Here is a 16,592-nt window from a genome sequence, read left to right as displayed (position 1 = left end):
ACAGACCGTATTTTAAAAAGTAGGCCTAGTCTTTGATTCGCGGGATAACTCCTACCCTGTTTTAAAGTTGTCTTTTCTGAAGTTGGAAAGTACATCAGCATTTATACTCTCACTCCAGCATAGCAGATGCACCATCAGCAAAACAGCACAATTCCATGCACCTAAGTAGTTACCCGATACAGGAAGTTGAAGTGGAGAGGAGGAGGGAGGATAGTAGTAAATAGTAGATACCTGCTGCAGGAAGCTGGGGAGAGGAGGAGTGGGAGAGAGGAGAGGAGATGAGAGAAGAGAAGAGAAGAGGAGGGGAGAGGAGGAGTGGGAGAGAGAGGGGGGGGGGCAAAGGGAACTGTTGTGGGGGGTACAGGTGTTTGTGTGTGTGTGTGTGTGTGTGTGTGTGTGTGTGTGTGTGTGTGTGTGTGTGTGTGTGTGTGTGTGTGTGTGTGTGTGTGTGTGTGTGTGTGTGTGTGTGTGTGTGTGTGTGTGTGTGTGTTGGGGGGGTGTCTAAAGCATCTTCTGTTCTCCTCACAATGTCCACCCTGACACTTGATCTCCTTCCTGCCATCGCACACACCAATGAACCACTTTGTTCCCCTTCTTATTCTCTCTCTCTCCTTCTTCCTCCCTCTTTCAGTGGCAATCTCTCTCTCTCTCTATCTCTCTCTCTCTCTCTCTCTCTCTCTCTCTCTCTCTCTCTCTCTCTCTCTCTCTCTCCTTATCTTCATTCTCTTTCTCTTTCTTTCTTTCTTTCTTTCTTTCTTTCTTTCTTTCTTTCTTTCTTTCTTTCTTTCTTTCTTTCTTTCTTTCTTTCTTTCTTTCTGTTTTTTCCCTCGTCAGTCCCTTCTTAAAGGCCATCTGCTGAAGCAACATTCTGGACTAGAGGAACACACACACACACACATGCACGCACTCACGCACGCATGTACACACATGCGTGCGCATGCAGGCACTCTCTCTCACACACACACACACAGACATGCACAGCACACGCACACAGACACCTACACACTCACATGCGCACGCACGCACGCACGCACGCGCGCACACACACACACACACACACACACACACACACACACGCACACACACACACAATGAAGTAGCTCCAGGGAGGCAGAAGCTTAGCACGTGTCCTTGACCAGCAGGGTTCTTCGCTGTTATGGAGCTACATTACTAACTGAGGTCAGTGGCATGGAGCCCAGTCCAGACACAAATTTTGTAGTTAGTAGTAGTTTGTAATGTATGTAGGCCTACGTTTGATTGGACTATGTTACTCATATTATGATTGGTCATTTGCATTTTTTTTTCTTTTTGCGGAACGGTATACCAGAGGGCAAGCGTCAGGTAAGGCAATCTCCTCACCAGGGGTAAAAGTATAGTTTTCGTTTCTTACTGGTGCTATGCAGTGCTGCACACCTGTGCGCACCCATCTACTTTCACAACTGCTTCTCACATAATTATAGCCTACTTAATTACCGGTAGGCCTATCTGATCTGAAGACTTGAGACATTTTACTCCCACCTTGTGGTCAAATTAAGAATTTTTAATTGGTTTCTACCGAAGCCGGAACCTTCGAGAGGGTGTAACAAGTGTTCCGGTGGAGCACCTTACCCAGCTACACACGCGATGCTGACTGCGATTGCGCAGAAATCTCGTGCATGACAGCTGAGACAAGAAAGGAGAAAACACACATTAAAGTAAGTTTTAACAGATAACTCTGGGAGTCAGGAGAATAATTCGGTTATTTGCATAGAGGAAATGCATTCTTAAGTTAAGTACTACGTACTAGTAACACGTACTGCTACGCAGGACACAAGAATAAACGTAGGCTATTATTGACAGATCAGCAGAATGTAACCTGTCCTTTCAAAACTCTGGTCTCTGAACAACAGTAGCCATAGCCAGAGTGAGACATTGTTGAACGAAGATAACTTCTTTATCTGCATAGTTCACAGTGACCTTGGGTAAATCTGTCGATGTTTTCTGCTTCTAATGATAAGGAATAGGATGGATTACTACAGACTGCTGGTAGTTGAATTAAGCTTACACTGGTCTACCCAACCATTTATGTAATGGATGAATGATGAATATGTAAGGGTTAACGTTCGGCGAGAAGGTCGCTACCGTGGAATAGCAGCACGACAGAGAGAATCTTTAGACCCCGACGCGGAGCGGAGGGGTCTTGTTCTCTCTGAAGTGCTGCTATTCCACAAAGCGACCGACTCGCCGAAAGTTAACCCGCTTATTATATGGATATACTTAAATGATTCACACATGCGGGGACATTTCTTTAGACCTATTTAATGTTAAGATTGTTGCTGCGCAAAACAAAACAGTGCCGTTGTGGAACACCGCTAGGCAACAGCTAGGTAGGCTAGCCAGGACAACAGGTGTTGTCTATCACAGCAGCTGATTAGAGTGACAAAAGACCGGTGTGGCAGCTTTTGTGATATGCACCGGAATTCTCATCCGCATGTACATGTGCTTATACGAGGCTACGGCAAGCGATGTGGGACAAATGTATGGCAGGAACCGAATGTCAACATAAACAGAGATTAGGCCTACACAATCTTCGACATGGTCAGCAATTGTTTTGGGACTGTCATTTATGTTATGCCTACACTTTGGAATTAGATCAGAGTCTTGTTGTTACACAGGTATATTTGATTTACCCCAACTGTACCCTGTACTTAACTTTACTCGCTCTACAAGCAGATACAGGGCGGATGAGAATTCCGGTGCATATCACAAAAGCTGCCACACCGGACCCCCTGCGGAGTGATATGAAACATTCGCTTTAGCCACTGACTTGTATACAAGCCAGTGGCTTTAGCAGTGAATGTCTTGTTGCCATTGAAAGCGGTAGCCAGGACAACGGGTGCTGTCTATCACAGCAGCTGATTAGAGTCTTGTTGAAAAGTCGCTTTAGCAGTGAAAAGTCTTGTTGCCATTGACAGCGGTCTGTTATAGACCAACCCGTCCGTTATCCAAAAATAACAGACGTCCGAACGTTGGGGAGCCCCGTTGAAATGAATGGAGCATTCGACAGATGACGTCACAACCATATAATATAACATGTTAAAACTGGATTCCCTGATCAACCTCAAAGGCTTGAAAACTTAATGGACCTGGCCCTCATAATTTTGGAGATGATTCGTCTGAACATGGTCACTCAGACAGTGATGCCAAAAACAGTCAATATGAGGGGGTCAAGCATTTGATGATTCTAGCTGAAATGACTCATATCTAAAAGCCGTTTGTCGTGTGTCTGTCGGCCTTATGGATATTTTAGTCTAGGCAATGGGTGAAAAAATCGCTCGCAAGGTGATAAAAGCATGAAACTTGGCACAAGTGGTCATTAGGACATGCTTATCAATTTCAGGGGTGGAGCCACCCAGAATTCAACGTTGCATAGCAACGGTTGCTAGGCAAAGCATTTTCTTAAGCAACCAGCATCACTGATAGAGTTTCTTATCACTTTTGTGGTGTCATGATGTCTGTCCTTGTTCATTAGGACATTCTTATCAGTTTCAAGAGTGGAGCCACCCAGAATTAAATGTTGCATAGCAACGGTTGCTAGGCAAAGCATTTTCCTTAGCAACCAGCATCACGGATAGAGTTTCTTAGCACTTTTGTGGTGTCATTATGTCTGCCCTTGTTCATTAGGACATGCCTATCAGTTTCAGGGGTGGAGCCACTCAGAATTCAATGTTGCATAGCAATGGTTGCTATGCAAACCATTTTCCTTGGCAACCAGCATCACTGATAGTTTCTTAGCACTTTTGTGGTGTCATGATGTCTGAATCTAGAGTACTTGTCCTAATATCACTGCAATAATGGTTAAAGAGTTGATATACCTTCAATATCGGAGATAATTTCCTCTTTGTTATTTTTGCCATTCTAACTCGTTCTTGTATTGTGCTCATCTAAATTAAAGAGAGTTTAAACGCTCATACAATTTTACAGTTGCTATTCCTGTATCCAAAGAAAAAGGCAATTGCCTGACAACATACAACATTTAGGAATTACACTTTCAAATCCCTGACAGTAAAACACATACAATTCAGATAATAACCATAGACAATGCTTGCTTGGTTCACACCAGACCATACCACAAGTTAGATATGGGGTCATTCCATGTCAATTCACATGATTCCCTAGAATCTCCCCACATGACCCTCTCCGATTTACCCGATATCTCACATACAGGTACCTTTTGATGTCAATTGAAAGAATACCAAGTATTAGCACCCTACGTCCAACGGTTGCAGAGATGAAGCCCTCCAAAGTTGGGGTGCCATGCCCACTTTTCAAGCGTGTGAATTGCATACAAAATTTACAAGCAGATTTTGACACCTCTTGTTTTAGTTTCAAGGAAGATACAGGCCTAAAAATAACCATGGCCCCTCAATATGACCCCGTCTACCAGATGATGTACTTACAAATGGCATGCCTTGATTATTTTTGGCTATATTAAGCCATAAAAACTGAATTTGTGAAAAGCGTGATGAAGAGTCTTGCCATTTTGGGGTTCCAGAACTTGGACACTATGTATGCTTTGGGAGTTATAATTGATTTTCCATCATATTTGGGAACTGTACAGTGTATTCCAAAATATTTAGGGCGCTCAGACTTTAAAAGCTAAAATAGGAGGGACTCAAAAACAGCTTTGAGACAAAATTACCTTACGGTACCCTCTACTTCAGGCCTCAAATTAACCATGTGGGCACTTGATGACTGGAACGCCCTTTTAACCCCATGTACAGTAGCAGTGTATCAATCATTCAAGCTTGGAAAAACTTTGTTTTTCAAAGTTCTTCATATTAATCTTGGCCTTCAAAGTATATGTTTTTCTCTATATCTTATCACAGTGTCTGTTTTGTCTGCTGCCATCTGCTGGTCTAAAAAAGTAACAACAGCGTAATGTTATAAAACAAAAGGGGCTGGGAAATCTTTTAAGTGAAAGAAAGTGAAAAGTGAAAGCCCATTGGGAAACTCCAACTCCCATTGTCATTGTGACACAGCACTCCACAGCACACAAGTGAACACTGCACACAACGAAATTGCATTTATGCCTCACCCGTGCAAGGGGGCAGCCCTCAGTGGCGCCCCATGGGGAGCAGTGCGGTGGGACGGTACCATGCTCAGGGTACCTCAGTCATGGAGGAGGATGGGGGAGAGCACTGGTTGATTACTCCCCCCACCAACCTGGCGGGTCGGGAGTCGAACCGGCAACCTCTGGGATGCAAGTCTGACGCCCTAACCGCTCACCCATGACTGCCCAACCGCTCACCCATGACTTGCCCATAATTTACCAATAAAGCACTGTAATTATACAGTATATTGCTATATATTAATCATGATTTAAACAAGCATGATGAATATTTTTAATTCAAATAATTTTCCAAGTGTGACTGCTTAATGCTCAATCATGATGCCAGTCCCAAGATGGCCTCAACTCTGCACTACATTTCTACCAGACATGGGGGTGGGTGTGTCCTAGCAGAAATGTAATCATGATTGAGCATTCTGCATAATGCTTGTTAAAATCATAATTAATATATAGCAATATACTGTAGAATTAAAGTCCTTTATTGGTAGCCTAGCGAGCTTTTTTCAGCCCCTTTTGATTTCTTACATTGCACTGTTACGTTCTTTGACCAGCAGATGGCAGCAGACAAAACAGACACTGTGATAAGACATAGACAAAAACATATACTTTGAAGGCCAAAATTAATATGAAGAACTTTGAAAAACAAAGTTTTTCCAAGCTTGAATGTTTGATACAGTGCTACTGTACATGGGGTTAAAAGGGCGTTCCAGTCATCAAGTGCCCACATGGTTAATTTGAGGCCTGAAGTAGAGGGTACCATAAGGTCATTTTGTCCAAAAGCTGTTTTTGAGTCCCTCCTATTCCATCATTAAAAGTCTGAGTGCCCTAATGTTTTTGGAATACACTGTACAGTTCCCAAATTTAATGGAAAATCAATTATAATTCCCAAAGCATACATAGTTTCCAAGATCTGGAACCCCAAAATGGCAAGACATTTCATCACGGTTTTCACAAATTCAATTTTTAAGGCTTAATATAGCCAAAAATAATCAAGGCATGCTATTTGTAAGTACATAATCTGGTAGACAGGGTCATATTGAGGGGCCATGGTGATTTTTAGGCCTGTATCTTCCTTCAAACTAAAACCAGGGGTGTCAAAATCTGCTTGTAAATTTTGTATGCAATTCACAGGCTTGAAAAGTGGGCATGGCACCCCAACTTTGGAGGGCTTCATCTCCGCAACCGTTGGACGTAGGGTGCTAATACTTGGTATTCTTTCAATTGACATCAAAAGGTACCTGTATATGAGATATCGGGTAAATCGGAGAGGGTCATGTGGGGAAGGCGTGTGAATTGACATGGAATGACCCCTATGGTCTGTAGACCGCCTACTGATTTCTCATAGAGAGGAGTGGTTTGTGATTGCTTTGATTTGTGATTTATTTGCTGTTATCATTAAGTGTTATCATTTGGTCTATATAGTATGTAACCCATAGCCAATTGTGTCAGTTACTGTACATTGAAACAAACGGAAAGCTTCCGTTTGTCAAGTACTGTAATGCACGTCATCATCTTTCCACCCCTCCCCACTTGCTGATTGGCCCCCAAGATCTAGTTGCCTCACTGAGAGATAGAATCCATGCAAGCTTTTCAGACTGGAATGTGCAAAGCAACATAGGATTTCCCAGGCTAAGACAACACAACTGATACTGTGTAGGCAGCAGTGGCTTAAGCACTCATTCAAACCCAGATTGTCTGTTTTTGTCTAGATTCAGCCCATTAAGGTTAAGGTTAAGTAAGGATAAGGTTAATAAGAGTGTTTTCCACACCTTCATATATGGCTGAAGAGAGTTTGAGCCCCAAGAACTGTCATGAACTGGCACAGAAAGATGACTGTAACAATGCGATGCCTAAGCACTTGGCAATGAAATTATATATTTTGTACACATTGCAATAATCAGGTTAATGATAGAATGGTACGTCAGTAGGTTTTTGGATAGAGAAACAGTACAGCACTGTTAAAGCTTCTATTCCATTTGATAAAGGTTCAGTGTAAATACAGTAAGAATTAAGTTAAGACAAGGATGTGAAACTCAGGCCAGGGGACCAAATTTGGTCCACGGAACCACTTCGGCCATTAGGCCGCAAGATCTTTGCAAATTTGTATTACAGTTGGCCCACATACACCATCAATACATAGACAAGGTGACTTGAAGGCAAAATTCAGTCAGTCTGAGTTAGAGTACTTTTATAAATCCACAAAGCAAAATTTTGTTCATCACAAGAATTATGAGTGTGTCCAGACTAGTGTAACAGCACATACATAGTTTGTTAGTTTTAAATATACAAAAAATAATTATACTTATACTTATAGTAATAGGCAAACAGTACCCATGATTGTAACCAACTGCTAACCTGACAACTATTGGTTAAGAGAAAAACATTTCTTTGCATTTCATGACTATAATCTGCTGCTATTAGACCATATAATTTTAGACAGACTCCATTCATTTTGAAAACATGTTACAGTTGTCTAAATGATTTGTAACACATAATCCATTTAGGATGTCAATACTCACTTTGTCATTTGACACAACACAGGCAAATGATGTTGCTCATGCAGGCATCTTTCTTTCCAAAGTTGTAAATTTGTGCTCTGAATGATCAGTATGCAGTAGGCACATGTAAAATGCCGTGAAATAAAGAGAGGCCTGACTTGAACACTTAAAGCCCCTCATTACTAGAAATGTGTTCAAGAAAAACTTAAGTGAGAATAATATTCACATAATTGCAATGCTTTGTGGTTTCTAGAATGACACCAAAGGAGTCACAATGACACAAGTTGCTATATAACCTTTTAATGTATTAATACAGTGATATAAGTCAAGATACACATATACCACAGAACTGATTAAAAACTGTGTTGTTGTTTGTTGCTCAGGAAAGTTCATTGATTATGAAAGGTCATAATCATACATATTGCAGTATTTGAAGCCTTATGATGCATTATTTTAGTGATATTAGGGCAAGGAGTCAATATTTAGACATAACAACAAAATTGCTGGGAACTGTATTACTGATGCTAGTTGCTAATGAAAATGCTTTACCTAGCAACTGTTGCTAGGCAATACTGGATTTTGAGTGGCTCCACCCCTGATATTAAGTGATATTTTGGCAAAGAGTTAATATTTACACATCATAACACCACAGAATTGCTGGGAACTGTATTACTGATGCTGGTTGCTAAAGAAGATGCTTTACCTAACAACGGTTGCTAGGGAACATTAAATTGTGAGTGGCTTCACCCCTGATATTAAGTAATATTAGGGCAAGGAGTCAATATTTAGACATCATAAAATCACAAAATTGCTGGGAACTGTACTACTGATGCTGGTTGCTTAGGAAGATGCTTTACCTAGCAACGGTTGCTAGGCAGCAATAAATTCTGAGTGGGTCCACCCCTAATATTAAGTAATATTAGGGCAAGGAGTCAATATTTAGACATCATAACACCACAAAATTGCTGGGAACTGTATTTCTGATTCTGGTTGCTAAGGAAGATGCTTCACCTAGCAACCGTTGCTAGGCAACGCTGAATTCTGAGTGGCTCCACCCCTGAAATTAATAAGCATGTCCTAATGAACATTTGTGCCAAGTTTCACGCTTTTATCACCTTCCGAGCGATTCTCCCATTATATTGCACCCATTGCCTAGACCAGTGGTTCCCAACCTATGGGTCGGGACCCAACCTGTGGGTCGCCAAAGATCCACAGGTGGTCGCGAAGCCCTCTTGAGTTTAAGGGGATGCATTTTAATACCATATATAGTCCATGTTGAATAAATGACAAAGCATTTAAACTAGTATATGCATTGAAGCAACACAATGTAGCCTACATGAAACAGTTATTCAATATTTGACAGAAGACAAATTCAGGAATAAAATGTTAATTAATGAGTATCATGTGACTCCCTCTCGTGCGCCCGCTCGCGCGATTGGGTCACCATAGCTTACAATGGTAAAAATATGGGTCCCTGAAAAAAAAGGTTGGGAACCACTGGCCTAGACTATTTATGTTTATGGATGATATCAGTGTTTCTGTGTTGTGATATCAGCATATTAATGGTCAGTGTTTCTCTGTTGTGTTTTTACTATCAGCCTTATTGTGTCAAATCTAAAAGCTTATCGTGTATATGTGTCTATCAGTCTTAATATTCAGGGTTTCTGATTGTGTTTTATTATCACCCATATGATGGCCAGAGTTTCTGTGTTGTGTTTTTTTAGACAACACAGAAACATCCATAAGGCTGATAGATATTTATTCTTCTTATTGATGGTCAGTGTTTCTCTCTGTTGAATTTTTATCACCCATGGATGTTCAGTGTTTTTTATTTTATTTTGTGTCTTCAGCCATATTCATGGTCAGTGTTTCTGTGTTGTGTTTTAACTATCTGCCTTATGGATGTGCCACTGTGTTGTGTTAAATCGAAAAGCCTTTCGTCATGTGCCTATCCGTCAAGTTTGTGTATTATTTTGTATTATCAGCCAATGTTCATATATATTAGAATTAGCAGTATTGTAATGCTCAGTGTTTCTGTGTTGTGGATTATAATGATCTGTATTGTAATGTTCAGTGTTTCTGTGTTGTGTCTTCAGCCTGTGAGCTGCCTGGGTCTGGGGTAGTTGAGTGTCTGTGGGTTTCTATGGAGATCCTGGGGGAGAGGTTCGGCTCGTTGTCGGTGGCGTGTCGGCTTGCGCCAAGCGAGCCGGCGTACATCCTGGACGTGGCGTGTCAGCCGGCGGGGGGCCCCCTAGTGGCTGCTAGCTGCTCCGACGGCACGGTGCGCCTGCACCAGCGCCACACGCTCGCCCCGCACGGTGCGGGGTTCAAAGGTCACGCGGGGCCGCTGTGCGGCGTGCGCTTTGCCCAGTCCTCCCCCGACACCCTGTACTCTGGCTCGACCGACGGAACGCTGCGCTGCTGGGACGCTAGGCAACCGGGCGGCACGGCGACGCGAGTGTTCCGCAGCGATGCCAGTCATGTCTTCTGCTGCATGGACCTGAGCTGTAACGACATGCTGCTGTGTGGCGGCACAGAACAGGTAGGCACACACACACACACACACACACACACACACACACACACACACACACACACACACACACAAACAACACTACCCTACACTCTGGTACTGTAACGACGTGCTGCTGTGTGGCGGCACTGAACAGGTGGATAATGCAGTCACACACACACACACACACACACACACACACACACACACACACACACACACACACACACACACACACACACACACACACACACACACACACACACACACACACACACACACACACACACACACACTCGCTCTACACTGCACTACACTACACTACACTACACTACACTCTACTACACTCTGGTACTGCAATGACATACTTCTTCTCGAGTCACACACACACATACACACACTACACTACACTACACTCTGGTACTGCAGTCAGAACAGGTGGGTACTGCAGTCACACACACACACACTACATAACACTACACTACACTCTGGCACTACAGTCTGCTGCATTGTGGCAGCGCAGAACATGTGGATACTGCAATGTGGGTACTGCTTGCTTTTTATAATGCTGTTCATGTCTTTGGAAGTTGAAAAGCTCAAACGTCCATGCACAGCTTACAGCATGTGTTAGTAACTGCCTTGTGGCCTTCGGGATTGATAAAAGTCACTCTACTCTACAATGCTCCGAATAGCAATGAATGAAACTGATAATCTATCTGTTAAGTGAAGCCGTGTGTGGCAACAATGTGTGTTCATGTAAGTGGCTTTGGATAAAAGCTGGAATAATGAAATGCAATGCAATGTAGTGAAGTGAAGTGTAATGTAATATACTAGTGTAATATAGTGTGTTGTTATGTAGTGTAGTGACGTGTTATGTAATGTGTAATGTGTTTTCACGCCCTCCAGGAATCATGCTTGAGCCAAGTTTTAGTTTAGTTTTAGTGACAGTACAAACACAACAGAAACCAAAGTCAGTAGAGAAATCATAAACCCAGACACAATGAAATATGAACTAAATGTACTTTAGAAGGTACCAAATTCCAACTGTTTTGATGTAAATGGGAAAATTTGAAGAAATTTGGATTACAATACACAAAACTATTTTGCGTAATAATGTGGAACAGAGCATTTTAAGTTTTTTATTATTTTAAAAAATATCGTTATCATTGGAAGGTTCATTCAAAAACGTTTTAATTGTACTCTAATGGCTGATGACTTGAAAATTATGACGACTGTCATTTGTATTGATTAATAGGGGAAACAGCGAAAAATGTCATTTGCGTAATAATGTGGAATGCGGTGTAGTTTAGTGTGTAGTGTAAGGATGGTGATGGCTCAGGTGGTAGAGGAGGCGTCTGCCACCAGAAGGTTCGGCAACCAGGTTCGAGCCCCACTCTGCCTGACCCTATCGTTGTGTCCTTGAGCAAGATACTTAACCACAAATTGCCACCGGAAGCCACTGCCACCGGTGTGTGAATGTGAGTGTGAATGGCTGAATGTGAGGCGTTGAATGTAAAGCACAAGTGGAAAGGCCCTATACTGTATAAATGCAGTCCATTACCATCACCATTTAATGTGATGTAATGATGTCATTTGAAGGTGGGTGAGGATTCCTTCCTTGTCTTCTGGGACGTGCGCATGGCCACTTCCTCTTCCTCCACATCATCTTCCTCTTCCTCCACTTCCACTTTCTCCACTGCGGCTGGGAAGCAGCAAGGGCTGCTGGGAGTGTACTCAGAGTCGCACAGTGATGACATCACGGCAGTGCGTTTCCACCCGCGGCAGGCGGACCGGGTGGCGTCCGGCGGAACAGATGGGCTGGTCAACGTGTTCCAGCTGAACATGGGAGCCGAGGAGGACGCGCTCACACACACCTGCAACACACACTCCTCTGCTGCCAGCCTCGCCTGGGCAGGTAAAACACACACACACACACACACACACACACACACACACACACACACACAGACGTATCTCACACACCTAAAACACACACACCTCAGCAGCAAGCCTCAGGCAGGTAATACATACATACACACACACACACACACACACACACACACACACACACACACACACACACACACACACACACACACACACACACACACACACACACACACACACACACACACACACACACACACACACACACACACATAAACTGATGGGTCCACAATAGGCAAGATGAGAGCCTGTGTCTGTGATAATGAGTGATAATAACTGTATGTGTGTGTATGTGCATGTGTGTACATTCATTCGTGCATGTGTGTGTGTGTGTGTGTTAGGTTCGGACTATAACGAGCTGCTGTGTGTGACCCATGACGAGGGCCTGTGTCTGTGGGATGTGCGGCACTCGGACTCGGACTCGGACGACCCGCTGGCCCTGCTGAGTGTCCCGGACGCCCGTACACACGTCTCTCTACCACCAGCACCACAAAGCGACGCTCTGGAGTACCTGGTGGGCGGGGCCTGGATGGAGGAGGCGGGGCAGCTGCTGGTTGTGGGCGGAGCCGGCTCAGGAGCTCTGCATTTGATTGGTTGTTGCGGTCGAGAGGGCCTGAGGCCGCTTCGGTGTCTGGAGGGCGGGCACTCGGCTACCGTGCGGTGCTTCCTCTGGCTGCCACTCGAGGGCGCCCTGCTGACAGGCGGCGAAGATGGACAGCTGCTACTGTGGAGACAGGGGGGAGCGGAGACACAGGCGTGCGAGAAGAAGGCGTTGGAGGGGGTATCGGAACTACAGGGGGGCAGAAAAGACACATTGAAGAGTGTCTCATCTCTGCAGCTGAAGGCCAGATCACACCGCAAACACCATAGCAACAGCAAACACCACTAGCGTTAGGTTCAGACAGACGGACTGACTGGCAGGACAATCACCCCTAGCTCACCTGAGACAGACAGACAGACAGACAGACAGCTAGCTCAGCCACAGCTCATCTGAGGAAGACAGGTCAATATATAAGCTCAGACAGACAGACCGACAGACAGACAGGTCTGTATCTCGGCCACAGCTCATCAGTGGTAGAAGCGCTACTATACTCTACTGTGTGTCTCTCACTACTGCGATCACCACAGTAGCAGCAAACCCATTTCTGTCCCCATATGTTCATGTTAGCCTGACTAGCTTATGAACACTAACTGTAAAATGTTCTGACTGTGTGCTGAACAGTGTTAACATGTAAGGTGTACTAATATAACAGGCTATTGAAACCTGGTGCTTTTAAATGTGCTAAACGGTTGTTTTATCAACTCCTCTGTGATACCTCAGACAGCTCCCTGCCAACCCAACTGAGTGTCCACGTGAGACAGGTGGCCTTAGGTTATGGTTGGGGTGGACTGACGGTGGGGTGGACGGACATGTCCATACCTCTTTCCATATTGCCTGAAATTGTTCCTGACACTTTTCCACAAGCGCAATTCAAAAGTAGCATCCCAGGGAAATCTGTCAAATGTATGTCCCCGTCACTTTTCAAACCAAACCGACATACTCTTTCCTCCGTTCACCTAAGTAAGGAGGGGTAGGAATACTCACCGAGACCCAGGATTGGGAAAGTTCTTTTTATACAGGAACATTTCCAAATGAACTAGTGAATTTTAAGTTCATATTTGTTATAATTAATAGTTTGTTCATAGTTATGAAAATGAAATAGTTCATAGTTCTTTTTTCAAGAGGTTGTTGCGAGCCATATTGTTCAACATTGTTCTATTTTTATCAGAACAGTGAAAATATATGTGTTTGGTGTCATCTTATAGTAATTGGGGCTCTTTACGAAGTATTTTTTGCAGGGTTTTCACCTGAACTCTAAAAAAAACCCCGCGGCACCCTGTTAGACGAAGGCACATTCAGTTTGTTTGCAGACACCAGAATGAACTAGTTCATAGTTCATTTATCAGGCAGTAAATAGTATGCGTTCAGTTCACGTTCTCCCAAATGATGAACTAGTGCTTCAACTATAGTTCATATAACTCGTTTTGGTACAACACTGCCCAGCTCACATGTTATATACAGTGCACAGTAAAGATGAATACACCCCTGTTGAAAAGAAACATTTTGAACAATATCTTATTAAACACACAAGTTATTCCCAAAGTGCTCATAGAGTAAGTGTAATACAGCATCTTTTGAGCTTACGACAAAAAAGTAAGGTCAATACTCGTATAACTTAAATGACATATTTGTTATGTTGGTGCAAAAGTGAGTACACCCCTATGTTAAACTCCGGGAGAGTGTCTGTGAAGGGGCTGTGTTGACACGAAACGTCTAGAAATGGAAAAGGATCAAAAGGGAGGTCATCAGTGTGCATTTCATCCTTGCCTTACATTGAACTTTTACATTTTGTGTCTGCATCTGGCTAAAGTGAATGTGTGTGAGATTTGAATGAAATCCTATAGAGAGTATCATGATCTGCTTCAGTAGTCACAGTACATGTTGACAAGCATGTTTCTTGTGGTGAAATTCAGCTTCCTACTGTTGATGGCATCCATACAGCTCCAAACCATTTCAGTCCCACCACCATGCTTGACTTTAAGCATGGGGCACTTTTCTTTGTACAAATCACTTTTTACCACCACACATGCTTGACACCATCTAATGCAAATTTCTTTATCATGGTCTCATCATAGTCAAACAAACTAAGGATATGGGTTACTGTGATCTAATGACACCAAGATAAACAAATTTGCTTGCAAATTTGATCGGAATCGAACCCGGGTTGCCAGCGTTATTATGGTATGCTGTCTCATCTCATTGAGCCACCACGCCCCCTCTCTTTCAATATCTAACCTCCTGTTCTCTCATCCTGTCCTTTTTACTTATGGCCTTTGTGATGCAAGGCAAGACATAATTGGCGATAGAAGTTTTATTCAGTGTCTTGCAAAAGCACAATTAAAAAGTTTTCACATTTGCAATCAGGATGTTGAGTGGGTAACATATTCCAAAACTTTTCGTTGCTAGGCTGAGGCATCACGGAAGCACAAAGCCACAAGTAAAAGGAGAGGACAGAAGGTTAGATAATAAAACTCGCATGCTAAGGCAGTATTTCACCGTACACACAAGTTCTGCACAGGTGTTGATCTTAATGAAGCATGTTCATTTCTACTCTATTTTTACGCTATTTTTATTGTGTTGATCTGGACTTTTGGTGGAGGAGATAGGAATGGCGTTTGATATGGGGGGGGGGGGGGTATTTCACATCAGAAAATACTATTTTTTACACACACACACACACACACACACACACACACACACACACACACACTGAAACGAACCACACAAAGAAACTTCTGACAAAAGAGCATCTCATGAGGCCAAACATCGCTGCAGAGCAAGCACAGACGGCTCTGGACAGTAGTGGGGATAGACAATAATAACAATAAAAATATTTTTTTGGAAATGTGATGGCTTGTTTCACTCCTCTTTGGAACACAAAATAGAAATATTTTAATTTAATAATTTATCATCAAGTAATTGGTAAATGTTTTCTTTCATTTGTCAGTGCCTGGTGTGTGTGTGTGTGTGTCCTCGTCTCCTGTAGACCAGTGTGCTGCAGAGACCTGAGTGGCTGGAGAACATCACTTGTTAAAGCAATGTTAAGGATCACGTGTGTTTATTACCTGGGTGGAATTCCAGTAACATGGTCAAGTGATAAACCTGGCCAAGTTAACCTACGGGAAGTCGTAAACCTGCTGATAGCCCACGTGACATTTCGTTTTAAAAAATGAGGACTGCAGGCTCTTCTATTAGATGATGATGACCACAACCTCAAGATTACATCTTTGTTGTCTATCTAAATGTCACATGTAACTAAAGGTATGATAAACATAAAAAATAAGAAAATATGGGCAACAAATACTAGCTAATACAAGCTACAGTAAGGTGTGTGTAAAAGTGAATAAAACTTCCACACTACCTATCCAGACAAAGCTCTACAGTAGATGGACCACATTCATGTGTTATTGAGCTTATTACACCTTGTAGAACAGCTTGGCCACCGTGGTCCATGCATGCTGGTCTCCTGTCCATTCCATAAGTGTGGAAGAAGTCAGCTGGCCACAGGGCTTTCACCTTTCACGTGCCCTCTCTGTGGAATAGAATCTAGATCGAACGTTTTTGTTTTCGTTTATGGCAGGGCTTAGTTCTTTGCATTGTATTATCTATGTATTTTTTATTTTGTTTTGAGTAGGCTATGGTGATATTACACTATGAATAATACATATCATTATTATTTACTCACAGGCCTGCCTACAACTCACACCACCACTGTATTTCTAATAGACTGTCTCTGCTACTACCAACTCGTGCATACAAATCCCTGTAGCCATGGTGGTGATGGTGATGATGATGATGATGATGATGATGATGGTGGTGATGATTATGATGATGACAATGCTATGCTGCAGAGACTTCTTTTTATTTTTTTTATTATTATTCAATCTTTTTCTTCCTTTGCCCACACTGCACTACCTCTGTGTT

At 42.9% G+C, this 16,592-nt stretch overlaps 1 protein-coding gene across 1 annotated transcript; it reads left to right on the top strand.

Annotated features, from left to right (window-relative positions):
- Positions 1 to 1,611: 1,611 nt before the first annotated feature.
- wdr89 (WD repeat domain 89) lies at positions 1,612 to 15,332 on the top strand. The gene is made up of 4 exons (XM_063184661.1): positions 1,612 to 1,694; positions 9,705 to 10,150; positions 11,720 to 12,035; positions 12,409 to 15,332. The coding sequence occupies exons 2-4, from the start codon at positions 9,752 to 9,754 to the stop codon at positions 12,954 to 12,956; spliced, it is 1,263 nt and encodes a 420-aa protein (XP_063040731.1). The 5' UTR covers positions 1,612 to 1,694; positions 9,705 to 9,751; the 3' UTR covers positions 12,957 to 15,332.
- Positions 15,333 to 16,592: the final 1,260 nt, after the last annotated feature.

This window comes from Engraulis encrasicolus, chromosome 19 (assembly GCF_034702125.1).
Source record: "Engraulis encrasicolus isolate BLACKSEA-1 chromosome 19, IST_EnEncr_1.0, whole genome shotgun sequence".
In the NCBI taxonomy this organism is placed as follows: Eukaryota; Metazoa; Chordata; class Actinopteri; order Clupeiformes; family Engraulidae; genus Engraulis; species Engraulis encrasicolus.
The sequence above is the reverse complement of the archived record's forward strand: the minus strand, read 5'-3'. Positions and strand labels throughout refer to the sequence as shown.